The sequence below is a fragment of the Carassius gibelio genome, chromosome A15 (assembly GCF_023724105.1).
Source record: "Carassius gibelio isolate Cgi1373 ecotype wild population from Czech Republic chromosome A15, carGib1.2-hapl.c, whole genome shotgun sequence".
In the NCBI taxonomy this organism is placed as follows: domain Eukaryota; kingdom Metazoa; phylum Chordata; class Actinopteri; order Cypriniformes; family Cyprinidae; genus Carassius; species Carassius gibelio.
This window is the reverse complement of record NC_068385.1, coordinates 5,603,357-5,624,968: the sequence shown is the minus strand read 5'-3', so window position 1 is coordinate 5,624,968 and position 21,612 is coordinate 5,603,357. Positions and strand designations below refer to the sequence as shown.

The 21,612-nt window shown below is 37.5% G+C and overlaps 1 protein-coding gene across 5 annotated transcripts in view; it reads right to left on the bottom strand.

Annotated features, from left to right (window-relative positions):
• Positions 1-91: 91 nt before the first annotated feature.
• LOC128029011 (roundabout homolog 2) overlaps positions 92-21,612 on the bottom strand; it is a 349,624-nt gene continuing 328,103 nt past the window's right edge. For 3 of the 5 annotated variants that reach the window (XM_052616454.1, XM_052616449.1, XM_052616450.1), the window contains 11 exons: positions 20,624-20,751; positions 19,191-19,466; positions 17,959-18,084; positions 13,041-13,200; positions 11,804-12,067; positions 10,561-10,769; positions 5,681-5,866; positions 4,963-5,121; positions 4,239-4,493; positions 2,615-2,809; positions 92-2,469 (listed from right to left, as the gene is read on the bottom strand). In XM_052616454.1, the coding sequence (XP_052472414.1) occupies positions 2,468-2,469; positions 2,615-2,809; positions 4,239-4,493; positions 4,963-5,121; positions 5,681-5,866; positions 10,561-10,769; positions 11,804-12,067; positions 13,041-13,200; positions 17,959-18,084; positions 19,191-19,466; positions 20,624-20,751 (1,960 nt within the window). In that variant the 3' untranslated portion in view covers positions 92-2,467. The remainder of the gene's footprint in view (positions 2,470-2,614; positions 2,810-4,238; positions 4,494-4,962; positions 5,122-5,680; positions 5,867-10,560; positions 10,770-11,803; positions 12,068-13,040; positions 13,201-17,958; positions 18,085-19,190; positions 19,467-20,623; positions 20,752-21,612) is intronic. The other 2 variants (XM_052616451.1, XM_052616452.1) reach the window with 1 other exon arrangement.

Sequence of the window (21,612 nt, the reverse complement as noted above, 5' to 3'; positions counted from 1 at the left end):
AAATTCAGCCAATTCATCCCGTGAAAACAAAGCCCCGGTGTAAAACGCAGTAAGTGCTGCAAATGGAGGAGAAAATCATCACAGACCTTCATGCATTTCTCACAATATACCTTTATTATCTTAATAAATACAAAAAAAGAGAAAAAAACAAAAACAAAACAAAAACAAAACAACAACACTGTGATGTTTAAAGAAACAATTATTTAAAAAGACACTCAAATGCATTAGACATTAGAAATATCAATATTAATTTTGGTATGTTCTGTAAGTGACATCTTTGTCTTATGGACATTTAGTGTACCGGCATGTTTTCAGATGGAAGAGAAAGCAATGGAAATCCACTGTCGACAGGGCCAAAAAGGAAGAGAGAGCATAGCAATCCATCAGGTACAAGGGGTGGAGAAATGATTCAATAGCGAACATGGAATGAACTCTCTTACGTGAGGATGCATATGAATATATACATGTATATACACCCACATCAACACCACCAATATAGATGTAAAATCACCTGAGATACTCGTTCGCACCTCATTATTCCAAACAGCTGGACACTACTAGCATTGAAATGATGTGAATTCTTAGAGAAAGACGTGGGACGGGACATCGGCCCGGTTTGAGAGAACTCTCCTACGTAACATTGTACAAAAACGATGACAGAAATAACGAAAGAAAACAGTCATTTCACCAGTAACTCTGTAAGTTTCCACAGTAAAAATATCCTTTTTGAGCAGCCTTTTGTACATTTAGTTGTTATAATATATTTATATTAGTAAAATTTTATCAAGCAAAATGAACCAACTGGACTGTTTGATAAAAGTACTGTAATGTAGTGGCCAAAGACAGTGGAAACGTTTTCTGGAGGTCTGACTGACGCTTTACAGCACACACCGAGGATGTGGAAAAATCATTCGACCACTATGCCTAAGTGATCATGTGAGAGATATTGCCATATTTCTGCAAAGTCAAATGCATAATGTTATTGGCTTTAGCTCGATAGTCATTTTGAGACTTCCGCATGTGATTACAGGACGGATATCTGAATCAAGATACCAATGAATGTGGATTTATGGATCTTGCTGATTCAGAGCCCTGCATAGGTAAAGTAGGTCTTGAAAATAAGGCTTTAGGACATTGTCAGGAATATAAAAACAAGATACATTAAGTGCTCAACGAAAACTTTAAATTAAGTTACCTGAATTGATTCTCCACTCGCGATTTAAGTCATACGCAGAATCTCAAGACAAGCACGGGAAATGACGTCTACAAGACCTCTAGAGTAAGGCAGAAGCCTTACGGGAAGGCAGGGGTATTATAGTCTTGTTCATATGGCTTTTAAATGAATCACTTTTCAAGTGCTTGCAATCAAATTTTGAGTGAAGATCAAAAATATTTAAAACCCAATTGAACTATAAGCACAAAGTGAACTATTCACCCCCAAACTGGTGTCTATTAATTTGCTATGCTCAGATGGATCAAATGAAAGACTAAATGCAAAACAAAAGCAAGCTGCAAAAAAGTGAGCTGGGGAAAAGGCAAAGTTGGTACCTGTAGTCCAGTGTAGTTCAAAGATCTGGCCTAAATATCTTCCAATTGGAGCAAGTGGACTAGACTGAGTAATATTAACTAGTAGGGGCAGCTAGATGATCAGTTTCCCTGCAAACCATTTCCAAACCTATCTGTGAGGGTCTGGTTCCTTCTCCCAGGAACCCCACTGCCGAAAGTTCGTAACTCATTTCGTCAGAACTCTAAGTCTTTCTGCCGGCACAGATGCAGGCATATCTTAATATATCTCTGTACACGGTTATATATTTTCTTCTCTCTAGTTACAGTACAGAAACTCCCCTTCACATTTCCTTTCCTCCAATTCTTCATGTCAGCAGGAGCTATGGTTTTGTGCTTATCACCAAAATTGCAGTGCAAAAGAAAATAATTAATTATAATAATTATTATAATGACATCAATTAATAAATGAGAAGTATTAACAAATGTTGGATGACAACATAATTTCTATGGCACCACAGCCCATCAATTCACATATCGTACAAACGACCAACACCGTAAAGAGGGAGGAGAGCGCAGAAACAGAACTGGGCTTGCATAGCAATGCAATAACAATAATGTCATTTTCAATCTCCGATGTCAAGAATATATTTACAGGAAACTTGATTTCCTTTTCACAAGTTCACCAAAGTGGGGGCAACTCAGATCTCAGGCCTTCCATCATTTTTGATTTTTTTTTTGTCCTCAACATTTTTCTTTTTTCTGTGAATGAATAGTTTGAGGAAGGTGAGGGATGTTACGGATCTTTTGGGTTGCATGTCCATCTTTACATCACATTTACAGTTTGTCCTTTTCATATTTTTTTCCTCCTTCCTTCCGATGCTTCATGAGTCCATTGCACCGAGCAGGTGAAGCATTTCCAGAACAGATAAAGGCATCCTTCAGTTTCCATCAAAAAGGCTCACTCTGAAAAAGAAAATACAAAGAGAACATGCCAGTCAGTTAGTTTTTTATACTGTTCTAGGAAAGGTAAACCAGCAACACTTGACCAGAAAACATCCAGGGTTCCAAACTTAGTAAAGTTGTGCAAGGATAACCTGTTCAGACTCACATAACTCTCCAGAGTACTGCGCTTTGGTCCCCATGTAGCTGCTTTCACCCTGCTCTGTGGTGGAACGCTGGTGCTGTCCCCTCGTCCCTTCACCTTTACGAGGACCCGTTGACCCTTTAGAAGAGGCCGTCCCAGATGAGCTGTTGCCCCCAGGAGATGGGAATGATGGTTTGTTGTATGGAAATATGGCCTCTTCTGAAATCATACACATATCCAAACCATACATTTAGAGACAAATAAATCTTTTTGAGCTTTTCCAGATTAGAACATGTTCATGATTGGTTTCTTTCTGACTAATACCGAGGTGACCAACTCTTGCCAGCTTTGACCAAACCCTACTCATAGCAATATGCTCCAATGGCTAAATGAATCTCCACACCGAAGTTTAATATGAAAATAAAGACGTATGAGACCAAACCATCGGGGTTGCCCAACCCACGTCCCCAGTTGTGTCGAGCCAGATCCAGGCCTGGTTCTTTATGCTTCGTTTGGGCTGGAAACCCAGAGTGGTGGATCCTAATGATCAGACAGGCACAGATGGAGCTCGGCTTCATTGCAGCATGTGTGTGTATACAGTGAAAAATGAGGGCTGGAACGATTAGGGTACATCTGTGCAGCCAAGTGTGCCTCCTGTCTACTGGTTCCTGGAGAAGGCCGGTGTTGGCCATGGAAGAGCTCACTAAAAGGGGGAGGCAATGCAATCTGTTTGTTCCAGCTTGGCCTCCTTACAGCAGGGACCGTAAATGAACTCCAAGGGTCCACAGCTGGTGCTGTCAAACATCTGCCTCTGATGACCATGATAGCAAGATAATATTTTACAGACCTGCTCTGCTGAATTAAGAGCGTGTTTAGTGTGCCAGACTGATTTAACTCATGTGGACATGTAAGGTCAGGTCTTTCATAAAAACATATTTCATATTTTGTGTCATTTAAAAGGAAGTCAAAACCCCTAGAGACAATTTCTTCTGAATACTTGAGCCAGGATGATTAGAGATAGGTTGGTGCTGGTCTACTTTGGAAGCTGATTGACCAGAATGTCTTTTAGGAAATGCATGTTGACTAAGAACATCTTGGTCTTGAAGACCAGGTCCAGTCTTAAGTTGGGTAGAATAAGTTTGGTTTTGGCCTAGTTTTTTGCTGGTGTAGTTGGTGAACCATTACAATTTTGGAAACTGGTTGACCAAAATGTCTTTCTGGACAAGCTGGTTGGCTAAGGAAGTCTAGTTGCTGAAGACCAAGTCTAAAATTTAGCTGTTTAGCATTAGTTTGGTGTTGGTCTAACTCAGTGGTGTCCAGGCCTGCACCTTGAGGGTCACCTTCCAGACCTTAGTTTCGATATACCCCTCTTGATTGTTTTTATAAATGTATTATTTAGGGTTGGAGCTAAACACTGCAGGACATTGGCCCTCCAAGAGCAGAACAGGACACCTGTGACCTAGCTGAAGAACAGCATGAAAATACTGGTTTGGATTCTTGGAAGCTGGCTGATAAAGAACCCCTTGGTGTATTAGTTACTACCTAACCCATGTGTTAAATCAAAATCTAAAAATAAAGTCTCCTTTATGTCTCATTTTAAGACCTCAATGTGTCAACAGAGTTTAAGGTAAACCGTCCTTCATCCTACCTGAAACAGGACAAATTTTCTGTCCTCTTTTGCTCTCTTCTCCTCTATCTATAGATGCCAGTCTATCATGGGCCTGTTGGTTGCGCTCCAGTGAGGTTCGGGCCTGCCAGTCCAAGGAAATTTTCATCTCCTCTAGGCCCATCATGGGTTGCCTCTCCAAGGAGGAAGCCTTTCGGTCAGAGGGGTGGGGCAAGTTCCACGCCCCCTGGACACGAGTTGTCTGGCAGGGTGGAGGCGCTGGTGGTGGAGGCAGATCTAGGAAAGAAGCAGAAAGGACCATTTGAATTCAAACAATAGGTATGGCATTACCATTTATGCACATCCTACATTTATCATCATTTGACAGCAGGTGTCTTGTGTGTCTACCTTAATGCCCTCAAAAGGGTAATATTGATTTCATTCAGTTTGATAAATTATTATAATGGCTTGGATATTAGCTATTGCTACATGCATTTGCTTATGACCCCATCTGTCTCCTTTAACCAATGCTGACTTTTCACATTAATTCAATAAAACATGCAAGAGAAATCTGCTATCTACTGTAAATCGGATTTTGCCCTTCAAAAATGGTCTAAATCAAATTAATGTATTTGTGTTTCATTGCATACATAATTCATTAACTGAAATATTCAGTATTTTTAGTTTTGTCTTCATGGATTAAATTGATCAAAACTTAACCAGGCTTTGGAATTATCTGTTCTGTAAAAACTGGACTAAACCATACCATCAGCGCTGGCATCACGGCGGTGCGGGGCAGTGCCAGGGCCTTTGTGTTTGCGGGTGGGCCTTGCTGCCCGCTGGTGACCAAGGCTATGTGTGCCCACCGTGCTTCCATCTGTGGAGAATGGGCTAGCGGGACGGGGTCTATGAGGTAGACCTTTATCTGCAGGGAGCAAAGAGAGAATTTAGCTTAGCCCATAATGTCATCGAAACGCTACTCACAGAGATGAAAAACAAATCTTGAAAGGGAAGCATGGCAGGATGCTCAGGAGGAGGGCAGATAGCTTGTTAGTTTGATTCAGATGCAGCAGAATCAATCAATAAATTTCATTTCTATTGCAAAGCATGTTGGAGAAAAGGTTTAAGATTGTGGAAATAGTTTTATGAAGATCAGTAAGATCATCATGGAGTCAGAAAGAGGCATGAAGTCAAACCTGAAGTGCATAATAAAAGAAACTGAAGACATCAGCACCAGATCTGTTTCCAGTCAATTCATTCCCTTGCAGTGTAAACCGAATCGCTTCACTGAAAGCGCTACAGCTGTCGCCAAGACCAAACAAATCAATAAAGATGTTAGTATTTGCACCGTGCTGCTTCAACAAGAGTTCACCAATGTAAAATCAGAAAGCAGAAAAGAAGCATCATTCTTTTAAGAGTGAGCCATATAGCAGTTAGCAAACACCAGACTTCCAGGCTCTAATTCCTATTTCCTCCAAACCGACCTCTCTTACTCAAACTTGTGCCGTCCAGACGGTAACCAGCCTTGTCTGCGGCCGCCACCAGGGCTTGTGCAAAGTTGCAATGGGTGAAGAGTGAGCCGTCAGAGGAGCTGCCGGCACTAGATCTTCTGCTGGAGAAGTTTCTGTCATCATCTTCTGAAGCCGAGCCCCAACCGTTCACCATAGAGCCTGGAGGGGAGCGGTCGCATGGGTGTAAGATTGACCAGGTTTGCTAGATTTAAATTCCAGAAGAACAGGGCGTACTCTTGAGATTTTACTTTATTAATATTTAAATGCTAATTAATTATTGATGCCTTTATAAAGGCAAATGGCAAATTTGGTAAATTTATCAGAGTAATATAATGGTGCTTTGGTGTGTGATAGAAATTATTATTCTCTTATCTAAATAAAGAAGTGAATTATGTTTGATAAGAGATGAATCAGCCATCTTTATAATAATTAGGTATTGCCAATGTTATGAAACTAATAAACAAGACAAAATGACTGAGGAGGGTAGATAATGGAAAACATAAACAGCTAAAACAAAACAAAGAAGAAAAACACCAAAGCACACAAAAAACACAGAAAAATAACGATGAAACAAACAACCAACAACAACAGAATCACATCAAACTAAAATACAAAGCAAAACAAAGGAGGGTATATTATTGAAATCACAGAACAGCCAAAACAAAACTAAACAAGCAAACAACGCTAAACATGAGACAAAATGGAAAAAGAAAAACAAGAAAACAAAAACAAAAATAAATAAATACAAAACAAACAAAAAGAAATAACGGCTTGAGTCAATGTATCACTGTTACATTACGTTCATAATTTATCTAAAATATTTTTTGGTTCACTCCAAGCTGTTAGGTTTTTTTTCCCTTCAGTAACATATCCTACTTTTATCCTCCAAATAAATGTACACCCACCACCGGACTACACGTCACAACCTCACTTCCTTTTGATTGCTCTGATGGGAAGGAACGCACGCTCCTGCGCATGGCCTGAGGTGAAGCAGCAGATATCGCACACAGAATCACGCAGCATAATCAAAGTGCTGTTCTTCTTCTTTGGCGCTTGTCAGATTTATGGCATGTTTTTTTTTTTGATTGATGGCAACCCGAGACAAACACCCTCGGGGAAGATGATGTGAGATGGCACGACTATTGTTTAATGATCTGAGAGGAAAGTTAAGAGGGTTACACTGGTTTATCTAGCCTGGGTAATATATATGGTTTCAAGTATGTTTAAAGATAGTTAATTAGGTCTTGGTGACAGATTTATGACAAATATTGTTACAATTTGTCAATGATAAAATACTTTCTATCCCAGCCTTATATGCAGAAAAAGTAAAAACATTCCAAAAGATTAAGCCCTGTGGTAGTGTTGTGCATATAGGTAAAACAAAACAAAAAAACTTTTTAAAAATACTACTAAATAAATAGTTATTTATAAAAATAATAGATAAATAATAATAATTTGGATTATAATATAATAAAAATATTATATAATAATATATAATATTATAATATGTGCAAATATAACAAATACTGTCCCGCAGCTTAATATGCAGAAAAATAAAAAAAAACAAAAATAAAAAAATATATAAATAAAAAGGCAGCATTAAAAAATATTTACTACTACTATTAAAAACTACAGTTATTTATAAAATAAATACATAATAATAATAATAATATGTATTGTTTTTATTATAAATAAAATTGTAATAAAAATGTTACTACTACTACTACTAATAAAAAGTAGTTCTTTATAAAAATAATAATAATATCAATTGTTATTATATTTATAGTTATTACTATTATTGAAAATATGTGTTACTACATTTACAGTTTAAAGTAAATACTGATTGTTGCATAAAACCCTTAAAAAATCTTATTATAATACCAGCAAATGCAACAAAGGATTTAAAAGCACCAACATACATTTAGTTTGTTTTCGCTTGTCTAAAAAATAAAAGAAGAATTGGAAGCAGACACACACACACACACACACACACACACACACACACACACACACACACACACACACACGCACACACACACACACACACACACACTATTCCTAGCAGTCTCTTTCTTTTAATTTCCACAGGAACTGCATACAGCTTTGTTTCACTAAAAAAAGTTGAGTCCCCTGAGACTGTCTCTCAGCAAAGCAAGACTGCATATAAAGAATTGGATGTGCTGGCAGAGACAGAGGCGGGTACAGAGCTCCACATCAGAGAGGACGGCTCCTGCAGAATACCTGCACCGTGCCTCAGCGCCTCCTGCTTCCCCCAGAGACGACATCCTCTCTAACAAGCAGCCACCTAAAACAGATTCCTGAAAAAACCAAGCCTTCACTCTTAGCCGTATAATCATGCTGCCAGCTGCAAAACAATAACAATTCTCCGGCCAAAATAAATTCTGGATCATATCCGCAAAACCAAATGTTTTTTATACAGCGTGGCTCACCATCAAGAGAACTTCCCACAAATTGTTGCTATTTTGGAGTTGGCAGTCACGAACGGCAATGTTTGAAGCTAGAATACTGTAGCTTCTATAAATATGGGGCTCATACAAAAATGTTATGGATTCAGTAACGTCTATTCTTGAGACAACTGAAGCATCTTTCCATTCTGTCAATCCACTGTTAATATTCACAGCTTGGCTAAATGGAGTTACGCAGGACTGTAAAACTCATCAAACACCCTTCTGCCACTAAAGCTGATTTACACTGCCCCGAGCCCTCATCTGCATATCGTTAAGCATCGTAATCATTCCCCTTGACGAGTAGGCGGAGACGCCTGCCTCAGGACACGTGACCTCACGCTCTGCAGTCAGTGCAAGGTTTTACGGAGCAAAGTGGAGCAGGACAGTGAGCTCACAACTCCCATAAAATACCCTCAACTATTTCACAAACTCACAAGTTGTGTATGCAATAAATAATGAAACACAATAAAGGGAAATATGTTCCAGTGATCTTCATTTCACATTGACTAAGCCGCCCAAAAGAAAGAATTGTTAAACCTCTTTTTTCTTTTTTTTCTTCTCTGCCTTTGGGTCTGTTAGAAACCCACCACTAGTGAAGGGTCAGTTTGGTTCTACTGTGGGCAAAAACAAAGAACGCTGGTGGAAGAGAGCAGTGAAAGGAAGCTGTCAAGAGTGTAACAGGAGGACATAGACATCACTGAACAGCATTTGCTCTGCGTTTCACCAGATATCTCAGTCCAGAGAGATGTCAGAGATGACCAATACTAAAGTGTTCAGGGGAAAATGCACCTCAGAGCTCCAGTCCAGTAAAAGAGAATCAAAATTAGTGAAAGCGTCTGTCTGTCTGTGCACACATGATAATGCATTCAAGTACAATGATAATGCATGCATCTCTGCCTGATTAGAGGAACACCACTGGCCCATTTTGCTTCAGTCCTGTGGTAAATTGGAGAATAGAGGACTTTTAGTTACTAACCCCACAAAGTCATACCCTTCACGTGTCCCCTATGACAGACGGCCCATAAAACCCTTTCAATAAGTTGTAAAATGGAAATGGTGCCTCCTGTCTTCAATGGGGAAATGGAGCCATGAACGTGAGATTTATTCTAAATCTTCACAGGAAAATGTAGGCCGTGAAGGCTGTGCTTGTGTAAAATCATTCTGCTACTTCTTCATATATAGAAAAAATAACAACAACAATAATACTATAAAAACACAGTAAAAAGAGTCATATTGTGAAATATTACTACAATTTCAAATAACTGTTTTCTATTTAAAAATGTTTTAAAATGTAATTTACTCCTGTGATGACAAAATATTAGGGCTGTGTGTTAACGTCGTTTGACCTTAGTTTGTTTGTTGACAAGTATTAATTTAAGGTACATTTAGAACAGAAAAAAAATGTGTGATTAAGTATCCAAGTGTTAATATATATAATATATGTGTTCCTGTGGCTCAAATGGTAGAGCAGTGCAAGGTTGTGGGTTCGATTCCCAGGGAACACATGTTAGGTAAAAACTATTAGACTGAATGTACTGTAAGTCGCTTTGGATAAAAGTGTCTGCTAAATGCATAAATTAATATTTTATATATATTATTTCCATCTTCCCGGCATACATTTAATTTCCCCCCATGCTAACTTTGCTCTGAGTCTTTTAGTCTGTTTCTCATAATGATGATTAGAGTTTATCTCCCCAAATGCCTGAACAAACTGGATTTCAGAATGCCCATTTTCAGGTGAGATGGGAATAAACCACACGCACCCGCCAAACACGTGAGCATAATGACAAACAATGCAGCTATTTGCAGACAAGCAGAGCAAAACAGTATTTTACCATGCTAAGCAAACAAAGCCACTACATGCAGTACGCATGTGAATAAACAATGACCGGTTCCCAAATAAACATCAGCTGTACAATCTCAAAGTGCCCGCTGGACTGAAATATTCCGCTTTTAGATTAGATATCAGTACCTCTATTATATTTTCTTATCTTAATGCTGCACATGCTGTTGAATTGTGATTTGATATGTGGGTAGATCATATCATTTGGTGTCTCTGACCAAATGGACTGTTTAATTAACTTTTTAAATAAAAAATTACATTGATTTTTGTCTATACTGTTCATGCTGGGTTCAAACTGATTCCTGAAATTATTAAAGAGAGATAGCAATCCTAGATTATGAGGACGACGTATGAGATAATGAGCAAATTAAATAACCACCCCTTCATTGAAATACCGCAATCTGCACAGGACATCTAACTGTGCACCAAACTGAGTAGTTCAAAGGTTTAGATAGGTTTAGCACTTTAGGCTCTTTTTGAAGAACTTCAGAATGTTCTTTCAAAGGAAAAGTTAGAAATGAAAACAAAAAAATGACGCTTACCTGTAACAGAACTGTCTAAGTTGTCCATGCTGGAGCCTGGTGTGTGTTCGATGCCCCTAACTTGTGGTGACATCTCATATCCTTCATCCTCCTCCTCATCATCGTCTTCATCAGGGAGGTCTGTCTCAATATCGGACACTAGGGTGCTGGAGACATAACCCACGGGTGGCGTTGGGGCCTGGGGTGGATAAGGCCCACCCTGTATGTGCCTACGGAGAATACAAGAAGTCAAACATGAACTTTACATGCTTTTTTTTGCATAAGCAAGCAAGAGCTTCAAGGGTTGTCAGCGGGAGACAAAGGGTGTCAATGAGCGACAAGCCTAGACAAAAGACAAATATGTAGTGTGTGCTGTCTGTCAGGTGAAATTTGGTATTTCTAGAACATTCCTTGTCATCTCTCCTCTGGATTGGAACAATTCAGCTAATTCAGCAGCACCACGGTCTGCATGCTAACACAATGACCTACTAATTGCACCTTGAAGAGGATACAATGGCAACCAACACAAGCATGTCTTTACTGGGGCTGTCACCCACTTGACAGCTAGGTTCTATGACAGCTCCACTGTGTGTCTATATATATGTGTATTGGTGTGTGTTTGTGCAGTGCTGCTGCTGCTTTGATGCGGTCTGTGCCAGGATTTGGATATAATTATGGGCTCTTCCCAGTCGTCACAAATGTTCTATGAGCAACATACTCATTATGGCGGTAACATGACATCTTCCTCCTGACAAGTGGTGACTATAATAAGAGGAAGTTGGTTTCTCTTGGTAAGACAGGTTGAAATATAGGTTTATCATGGGGGCTTTATAAGAATAAGTTATGCAGTCTGGGGGGGGGGGGGGGGGGGGGGGGGGCGGTTGGGGGTGTAGTGACTGTCAGTTTTTTATTACATATTTAATCCAGCTACATTCATTCATTTAAATCATGCATTTATTGAAAAAAGACTAACAAATGTTGTCCATTATTATTTTTATTTTTTTATTTTTTTTAAATTCAGTTTGTGCTGTAAAAAAGAAGCCAGTTACGGAAAAAAAAAACTAATTGAATCCTCAATGTTAAATAGTCATTTATATATTTTACAATTGCATTTAGAGCCTGTATAGGCCAAACATTTTTACAACAAAGGAACAAAATGCAATCTTGGAATTTAAGTGTTGAATTCTACCTTATAATATGAAACTAAATTTTTTTAAATCAAATTCACATCTTTTATCTACATTTTAGTGTAACGATATCTTACCAGTTCTGTTTAGCCATGTCCAACTGGTAAGCGCGGGTTAGCTCATCTAAGTGGGCTTGGAGCATGGGCTGTATTTCTTCACGTGGGGAAGGGCTCAGTGTGGCTGTGGACTGTTTGCCAAAGGAAACTGCTGCAGGGGAGGAGGCCACGCCCCTTATGGGAGGCGTGGGCACCCGTTCATCCTCTTCCTCCAGCTCATCTTCTAAACCCTGATGGAGGTACGTCTGCACTGGCAAGGGTGGGCCCCAACCATCACTATCATATCTGGAACAAATGAGCATAGAAACAAAATGAAAACGGACTACAGTCAGGTCCCTGTGGCACCCCACCAACAGTTGTGTGCTAATCGTATTTTTATTTTTATTTTTTATGTTAGTCTAGCTAACAGTTATGGATATAGTGAGACTCAGGTTTAGTGACATAGTGGTAATGGCATAAATCTTGGGTTAAATGCAAAAAATATAGAGCGATTTAGTAGCTTTACTTGCTCTTTAATACAGGCTGATCTGGCAGACTGGCTGCATTTTTTATTTTATTTCCCAGAACTGTGCTTATACATGCTGAAATAATACATGCCATAAAGTTAGCGTTCATTAAAGGAATTTGTCAGTGCACATCCCATAGGACATAACAGTTTTAATCTGAAGCCATTAAAGACAGTGGCGAGATTTACAGCGTAGAAGACTACTCATTTGCTAGAAAGCCTATTAAGCCCAATGACTCTCAGAGATGGAAATTAACAAGGTTGAAAAGCAAGCACACCTCTCCAGCAGGATATTTAATTTGTATCACCCCCTTCATGTTTTCTTTTAACTGTACAGATGGGGCGACACTGATGTCAGACAAGAGTGGAGTGCCATCCAATGCAAAAGTATATTAAAAGTTGCTAAGCATGAGCAGTTTGTCTTGCAGGGTTTTAATATTACATCTTCTCTATTTATAATGGACAACAAATAAATCATTTAGTGCTAGTGTCTGATTAACTCACTAAGGAATAAATAAATATCAATAGCAGATATATTGATTATACATTAGCTAGTCTTTGAACAATTTCTTACAAACATCATGGCCGGTTTTATTTTAAACCAGCATTTTTATCACTTGATATGAAAAATCCAATGCTTAATTACATGGATCATAATCTCTAGATATTATAGATGTGACCATTGAATTTTCAGTATAGACTGTCACTATTACTTTTACTGAGTAGAGTTGAATGAGCAACTTGGAACCCTACCCTACTCCATCATGGTGCTCTGAGGCATAGTGGTCCATTTCTGTGCCTGGAAGAGGGTGGACAGGAGGGGGAGGTAGTGGAACATTAGCCCAGTTGGAGCCATTCATCTTGGTGGGCTTGGCGTTTGCTTTGGTCTTCTTCTTCTTTCCACCTTTCCCACCTACAATAGCAAAAGTTGTGGATACTTGTTTGAGCTTGCATGCAGAATGGTGTCACATGATGAGACAATTTCCATGTTTTCATTTTAAAAATAAAATCCATTTATTCCCCACATGACATGTGTTTGAAATTCTCCATGCTAAGTGAAGGGTCTTGCAATGCAACTGTCAAACACAAACGCTTGTATGTTAGAATGCACAATTCCTCTGTACACAAATGCTTTCAAAATGTTCCCAAGCCAACACGGCCATAAAAGCAAGCTCAAGGCTGCGTGTTGAAAGGAAGAGTTTGCAGCTTGTCAATGGCTGAAAGATGGAAGACTCAAACAAATTACTGAAAAAAAACCTTTAACCTCCTTTTTACTACAACTGCTATTCATGCAACTTGCTGGAATATATTTGTTTACAACTCTTTTATATTAATATGCACTTGATTTTCTTTACTCTAAGAAAAAGTATTGGGAAAGTAACAGAATGTGTCAAAGATAAAGAAAAGAAAATGAACTGAACTGAATATTATGCATCCACAATGTCCCTGGACAAAGGGTTTGGCAAATTATACACTTGCCCAAGAACTAGTACGAAGGATAGTAATTAATCACCCTTCTGTCACAATATAATTAACAAAACCATCTAAATCAATGCCAGATGAAGACATTTGGGATGAGGAAGTGATGTGTGTCCTCCACAGACTGTATGCAGAGGCGGCAGGATTCATTACTGTAAATTATTAATGCCGCTGCTGGCAAACTCAACATGACCAGTGCATTGCCGCCTGTTGCCAGATCCTTCCGTGTTTCAAGCCAGGCATAAAATAGCTGAGGTTGATGGAGTCAGACACACGGCCAAATGCAAATGGGGGGGAAACCTTCACTGGCAGCACTTGTGCTGTATGGGATACTATCTGTCATAATCTGCCTCTGTCTGCCAATGGCCTATAATCATCCCTGCCGCCTCAAAATGTTCAGATTCAGGCAACCCTGTGGCTTCAAACCTCATGATATCTAATATGATGCCAGGACTCTGATGGGGCTATACATAAAAAATAAAAATAAACTCCTTATAAAAGCCATGTTCAATCACATTCAAGGTCTATGAATAGACTATCTTCCTTGGATCTTAAAGGAATATTCCACCCAAAAATAAAAATGATGTTTCGAAATCTTCATTGAAAACCAAATAAATAAATCTGAAGACTTGTGCTGGTCAAGGAACTGAATTAAAGAAAAATATGAAAATTTGAAATAAAAGTGGTCCCTATGACTAGTACTTTTAGATTTTATAGTATTTTACAATTAGTTTGTGTTAAAAACAATTCCAAATTTAAGTAATTTACTGGCAAAAATAATGTTTTCTTTTGAATCTTTTCAAACAACTAGTGTTTTCGGTTCACAAAACCCAGTTCAGTTCAGCATATGTGAACAGGTTCAATAAATTGATCAATGGTTGATTAAGTTAAAAAAAAAAAAAACGTCTAAATGAATCGCTTACAAAACAGACTGATTTGGCTCTTGAGTTCAGTTTATTAAACGCCGTCTCAATCAGTGTTGTCATTGTTACTTATATTTGTAAGTAAATATATTAGGGAGAGAGCGAGAGAGTGAATGTTTTCCAAATATACATTTTTAGTTGCACTGTTCCTTTAAGAAAAGCAATAACAAGTGTGAAAGAGTGAGCATAAGAGGATGAGTACTGCCGCTATGCTATGATACTGCTGTTTAAGACAGATTTGTCATACGATGGCTGACGTTTATGATTCTCTCGGCAGCCAGCCTATTAGAGAGCGTTCTCATCACCGGAACTTCTCGCTGACGGTGCGCTATTGTACCGAGGGAGAGCAGGAGGCATTAGAAGTCTTGCAGAGGGATGGAAGTGTCAAACGAAGATGAATAAAGCATAGTAGTAATAAAAACGTAACAACAGGCTAGAGGCAGAAGTGGCTGGAGTGGGGAGAAGTAATTGGGTTTCCTAATCGTTCCTCTGGGTGACGCAAGGCATCAGCCAATAAATGGAGAGATGGCATGATCACTCAATCACTCCATCTCTCTCTTTCCTCCTTTCTTTCTCCCTCTGTTTGTTGAGTAGAGGGCATCAATAACTTAAACGAGTCTCTGCTGAGGAGTCGGGGCAGCTCCTGAAATTACCAACGTAAGAAATGTGAGGAAAACAGAGAGGAAGGGTGCCGTGGGACGGCAGAGACTCGACTGACAAACATGAGCTCGCTTACTGAATAAGGGCCAAAGCAGGCCAGCAAAGAGGCAAAGGAACTTGGCTGTTTCATAACTTTCATAAGTTTCACTCCGTTAACACATCAATGAGAACTTGCTCAACTCTGACCTGTTCTGTCTTGTGCAATGAATTATGATCTAATTGCATGTTACAGTGGGAAAAAGTAGTAATAACAGTATTTGAAAATAATTATCTTTTAATGGGGCAGTACAAATACTTTATGGGCTTTTGTATTACAGGGAATGCATGTGTTTCTGATTAGGTTTTTTCACTGTTCAAAGCAAGGTTGTGAATTTTGGCTCAAAACACATGTGTAAAAAAGCAAACAAACGGGTGAAATACATTTAATGTTTTCATTCTCTTTAAAGACCTTTAAATTAAAGTGACATGATTTCAGATATAAAGCAAAATCCCAATTTGTCAAAAAATAATATCAAGCACTGAACATATAGTTTTTGAGTGGAAAAGATTCACTGCATGGGATCAATCCTAAAAGTACAATTATTTCAGAATTATTTGGAACAGTAGACCAAAGTGACTCGTAGTAAACACAAAGTCCATATAGCTTGGAAACAATCAAATTATAATACCTTTTAATACATTAAATTTAAAATACATATTTTGTCTTCAACAATGCATACTTCAAATGTAATCGCTGTCATTTATTTACAATACAGTAAGTTATTTTTTTTCTACCTACATGCTAAACTATCTTTGAAAAGAAAGTAAAAAAAGAAATACAACTGTTTTCAGCAATGATAATAAGAAATGTTTCCTCTATATATAATTAAATTTAAGCCTCTCTTTCTACATATATAAATACAATTGTAATATTTTACATAATTACTTGTTTGAATGTATTTTAACATTTAAAAGGGTAGTGTATATTTCCAAAATGTGTATAATTTGACAACAGTTTTCATGTTAATGAGCTTGCTACATATAGAGCACACATGCAATATCTCTTATCATTCCAGCCCTTAAAATGCTGTACAAAGGTTAAACAAGATCAGATTGACTGAACTGATCTCTATCTTCTAAATCTAAACCATCTCTGGTTGAAGAGGTTGAGATGTTTGACCTAAATCTACCCTTGGAGTCCTAATTGTAGCCCATGAAACACTTGAGCCAGATGCTTGGAGAGCTTCCCATCTAATGTCTGAGGCTGCGTTGGATTACTGCACAGTTAAAGCACTGGCATGAAACTTGATTAGAGAGGAGAAAGAGAAAGAGAGCCACATGGACAACAAGACAAGAGGATGGGGGCCGTCTCTATGTCCTATAAATGACATTGTAATTTTTAGTACATAAATTTTATTGTAGCTTGTAACCATTAAAGGGAGGATTCGGCTCAAATCAACCTGCTCGAGTGCATGTGCGCATTTCACAGTGTTTTCTTTTACTTTTAAACAGTAACTAATGAAAAAACAAACCTAAAAAACCAAAAATTCTTTAATTTTAAACACACTGGCTTTGTTAACACAAGGTTAATGGCAATGTCAAAAGATAAAATTATAGCGTGTGCAACAGGTCAAATGTAGCCATTTGATTGGATAAATGTACTTTAGTTTATTTATTTTTTATTTTATTTTTTATTTTTTTTACCTTTATTGGAATAGTAAACATTTTGGTAAAGGTTTTGGCATTGCTATGTGAAAAAATAAAATAAAATAAATAACACTTTTACTGTTCATGGTGAAAAATGCCAGCATTGGATTTTTATTTTATTTTAAGGAGCACTAAAAAAAAAAAAGAAAAGAAAAAAATTAGTTTGCGCACACCTTGCAAATAAAGCTCTGATTCTGTTTGGAAAGCAAATTTAATCTAATGGAATCATTTGGTACTGCGGCCAAACAAAATGAAAACAATTTTTTTTAAATATCAACCTCAAATTTGGAACACAACTTGTTTAGATTTATGGCTTTGATGTTTTGGAAATCATATATTTCATATAAAATGTAGTTTTTACTTTTTTTTTTTTTTCACTTACAGCAATATTCTGTCAAGTGTCTTCTTTAAAGAGATCAAAATGAACCCTAACCCTCACAATTAAGATTAATGTCAGTTTAAGTTGGAAATTTTATTTTGAGTTCTATGCTTAAAACGTGGTTAAAAAGTAGTTAATGTATCATAAATATTCCATAAATATAATTTAGAACCATAAAATTTGCCATGCGAGCAGCATCAGAGGGTTAAAGAATGAATTTTTGGAATCAAAACATCATTATGGAAAGCTCAATGCCCTGAATCGTCTACCATCTATCTTACTACTAGAAACCCTCTTGTTTTATATAAACTGGCTTTTTTAGAAAAACTGGAATTTTTTATCCAGGCCGTCACCCAAAGGCTGCAGATCCAGCTGACACAACAGGCTAAGAGGAACACAGTTATTAAACAAACCCGTACTACTGACAATATAGAGCAGGAGACATGGCGTGTGCACCACGGTTAGTGGAGGTGAAAGGGGGAAGGGGTAGACTGAAGGAAAGATGCAGGTGGGCTGCTGACCCCTGGACCGGTGAAATACCAACCTGACAGACTGTTGCTCCGATCTGAGCTGTTGTGGGAGCTGGTGGTGCTGAAATCCTGTGATTGGTTGTGCGGCATTCTATTAGACAATCCGTCAGCCAATCGGTAGTCAGGAATGAAAAGGAGTGCTAGTGGAGGCGAAGGGCAAAAAAGTGGCATCAGGTGGAGGGCAAGATGGCAGAAGCGCATGCAAGGGCGTGCAGTTAGAGCAACAAGCAAAGCGTTGATCTCACACACAACTCTTATTTAAACTCACTATTCTTTCTAATCTAACAATTACTTTTAATACTTTTCGATTTGTTCTCAATCAAGTGAGTGAAGGCATTATTAGCATCGGCTGTTCAATAATCTACACTGGTGAGTTTATATATATATATATATATATATATATATATATATATAATAGAATAGAAAATATACAAGTTGCTGCCTTGGTAAATTGTTCTAAATCATTTCGTTACGATGATTTCTTTCTTTCTTTCTGCATTTATTTATTTATTTTGGTTAGGATGCTGCCTAGATAGGTAGCAGACAACATGGTAGCTCACTAGAATCTGGAACAGATCCTTAATTGCTTTAAAATCTCTCAATTAGTCTAGTTTCTTTGGAAAGTGTCTAATTCAGAGGTTAACGACATACATTAGTGATCATTTTACTGGAATTAATTCTATTGGATGGCAGGTTAACCAGTTCATGGAAACATTTATATGTGATATACAGTAATTTCACAGTAAGAGGTTTATTCAAGTCCAAATGAAAGCGGAAATGGTTTTTAATTGAGTTAAGGTACATCTCAATTTTTCATTCTGTTCAACCGTGGAGAAAAAGTTCATTAAAATGGATAGTAGCACTTTTTTGCTTAAAAAAAAAAAGAAGAGTCCATTTGTCTAAAAGCTTTTCAAAATAGAATAAATCTTGGCTAATGATGCTACATTCTTTTAGCCCAGAGACAATTTAAATAATAAATGCGTTTGGTCGGAAGCAAATTCAAGGTTCATGGATTTTGTTATGGGCCAATGATACTAATTCTTATTGTTCCCGAATGTCAGAAAAATGCAACATTAATACAACTATGGTCAAATTAACACTGATATAACCTCAGGCAGTACCCAGAAATAGAGCAACTGGCTTTGTTTCAAAAGATTTTGAATGCCAAAAACTCTCGCACGCACACACACACACACACACACACACACACACACACACAGACCCGTGGCCCTTCAGCCCGACTCACTGTTGTTGCAGGAGTTCTTGTCTGGCAGTGAGTAGCCCAGGCTGGCCATCTCCTGCTTGGCCTGTAGGGCGGTCTTCCACTGGGCCTCGGGCAGATCGACGGCCAGCTCGTGAATGCTGTTGGAGTGGAGGATCTGGGTGGTGGCGTAGGGCGTGGCCTGGGAGGCGGGGCTTGGACTGCCAAACCCACCTTTGGTTGTGAAGTCAATGCTGCTGTAAATGGCTCCATCTGAAAGCATGGTGCCCGTCTTATCGGCCTGGGCACTGGGCATCACGTCTGTGTGGAACAAGAAGATGGAAAGAAGTGAAGATGACAAGATTCTGAGGTTAATATGGTGTTAGAGAAGAAGTTTGGGGAGAAGTGCAGAAGTGATGACAAGATATCAAAACAAAATATTGATTTTTTTTTTTCATCAAGTCTGAAATATTTTATTTTATTCCAAAATGTATTTATTATTTATTTTCAGACAATCACATTCTAGTCCAATGAATACTCAAAAAACACAAACAAACACATTCACACACATAAATAATACTAAGTTATGGAATCCTGACATTTTGGTATCAGAGTGAAATAACAACAACAACAACAATTATTATAGAAATTATACAATTATATGACTACACAAATACTTAAGAATAATAAATAAATAACAACAAAAAACAAATTAAAAAATAAATGTACTAAATTATTATTATCATCATACTTAGATTCAGTATGAGTCAGTGTGAAATAATTATATATATATATATATATATATATATATATATATATATATATATATATATATATATATATATATATATATATTTATTTATTTTACATATTTTCAGTCATATATTACATAAGTATTTTTATTTTTTTGAATATGCAATAATTTTGGTGTGAATAGGCCTTTAGTTTCTTTTCATTCTTTCCCACTGACTCACTGCTATTATATTTAATTAGCATTTTCCTTTGCACTTGTGAAGGAGGAAAAGATGCTGTAACTCTACATGTGTGTATATATATGTGTGTGTAAGAGAAAATGATATAGAGCAGCTGCATCTGCACCACTCAAGCTGCGGCTGTCCTTCACGACTCACTGCTCCACCACCCCCTCTCCTCCGCTATCGGCCCTTCCTCTGTCTGACACTGGGTCAGAACCACAGCCATTAGTTTCAGCATGACAGCAGGATGCGGGTGGCGATATAAGACTGTCACAGTGCATGAGAAATAAATGTGTGTGTCCAAAAACGGCCGATCCAATATGCATACAGGCGTTCATCTTATGGACAACACTAAGACATCCTGAATGAATCATTGCCCAGAAACACAAAATGGAAAGAGGACATTTTCTTTCAACCGATGGAGAGAACTTGCTTTTATCACTTGACTACAACCAATTTCACCAGTTTAATATTTCTTAAGTTCCTAGCCCAGAGTTGATTTACCTCCACGGCCGAAGTTGTTGAGGTCATTGGGTCCTCCAGAACCACCGTTAACAGGCAGACTGGTGGCCGGCCAGGAGTCGGCGAGCCATGGGTAGCCCGAATCACTGGCATTCAGCAGACCAGGACGACTGCAGGAAGACAAAACAGGCATTTCAGACTGGATTCTCTATATTCTAAGTTTCCACAGTTTGAGCAATGAATTTCCATAACTTTCCAACTCATTTGTGATTATTGGATATGGATTTGACTGAGACAGACGGATTAATAATTGTGAAGCGGTTTGACTGAAAAGAATAATTCACGGAACAGAATATGGAACAGCAGCACATGAAATGTTTGTATGTATATTCAGTACAGAATTATTTTTTTTATTATTAAAATAAAAAAATAAGAAATTACAACTCGAATGACTTTTCCTGGCTGTTCTTTCATTTATTTATTTTTTTATAATATGACTGAAGGTAAAATCTAATAATAACACTAATAGTAATTAATATTATTATTATTATTATTAATATACGTAATGCTCTAATAATATGGAATTATTAAATGTTGGTGTCGGAGTCAGTGTGAAATTATTATTTCAATTTATATAATTTATGTAAAACAACAACAACAATAATAATATTAATTAATCCAAAGTATTTCCAAAATTTTGCAGAGGTGCACAAATGTGATTTTATAAATATTTGTATATAAAAAAAAAATAATTTGAAAAATTTGTACAGGCACAGTAAAGTATAGCAAAATAATAAAAACATGAGAAAAAAAAAAAGAAATTTTGACTATAAATTTCAAGACATTACATTTAAATCTAATGCAAATATGAAGCTTTTATATAATGAGTCTGGTCTTTGTCTGTCTTTCTGTTTCAATCTAAGATTTTCCAAAAAAGGATTGAAAACAATAAATCATTGACACGTGAATCTGCAGGGAGTCCAAATAAATACATTGTGTATGAGATTCTTACGGCATCTCTTTTCAACAGC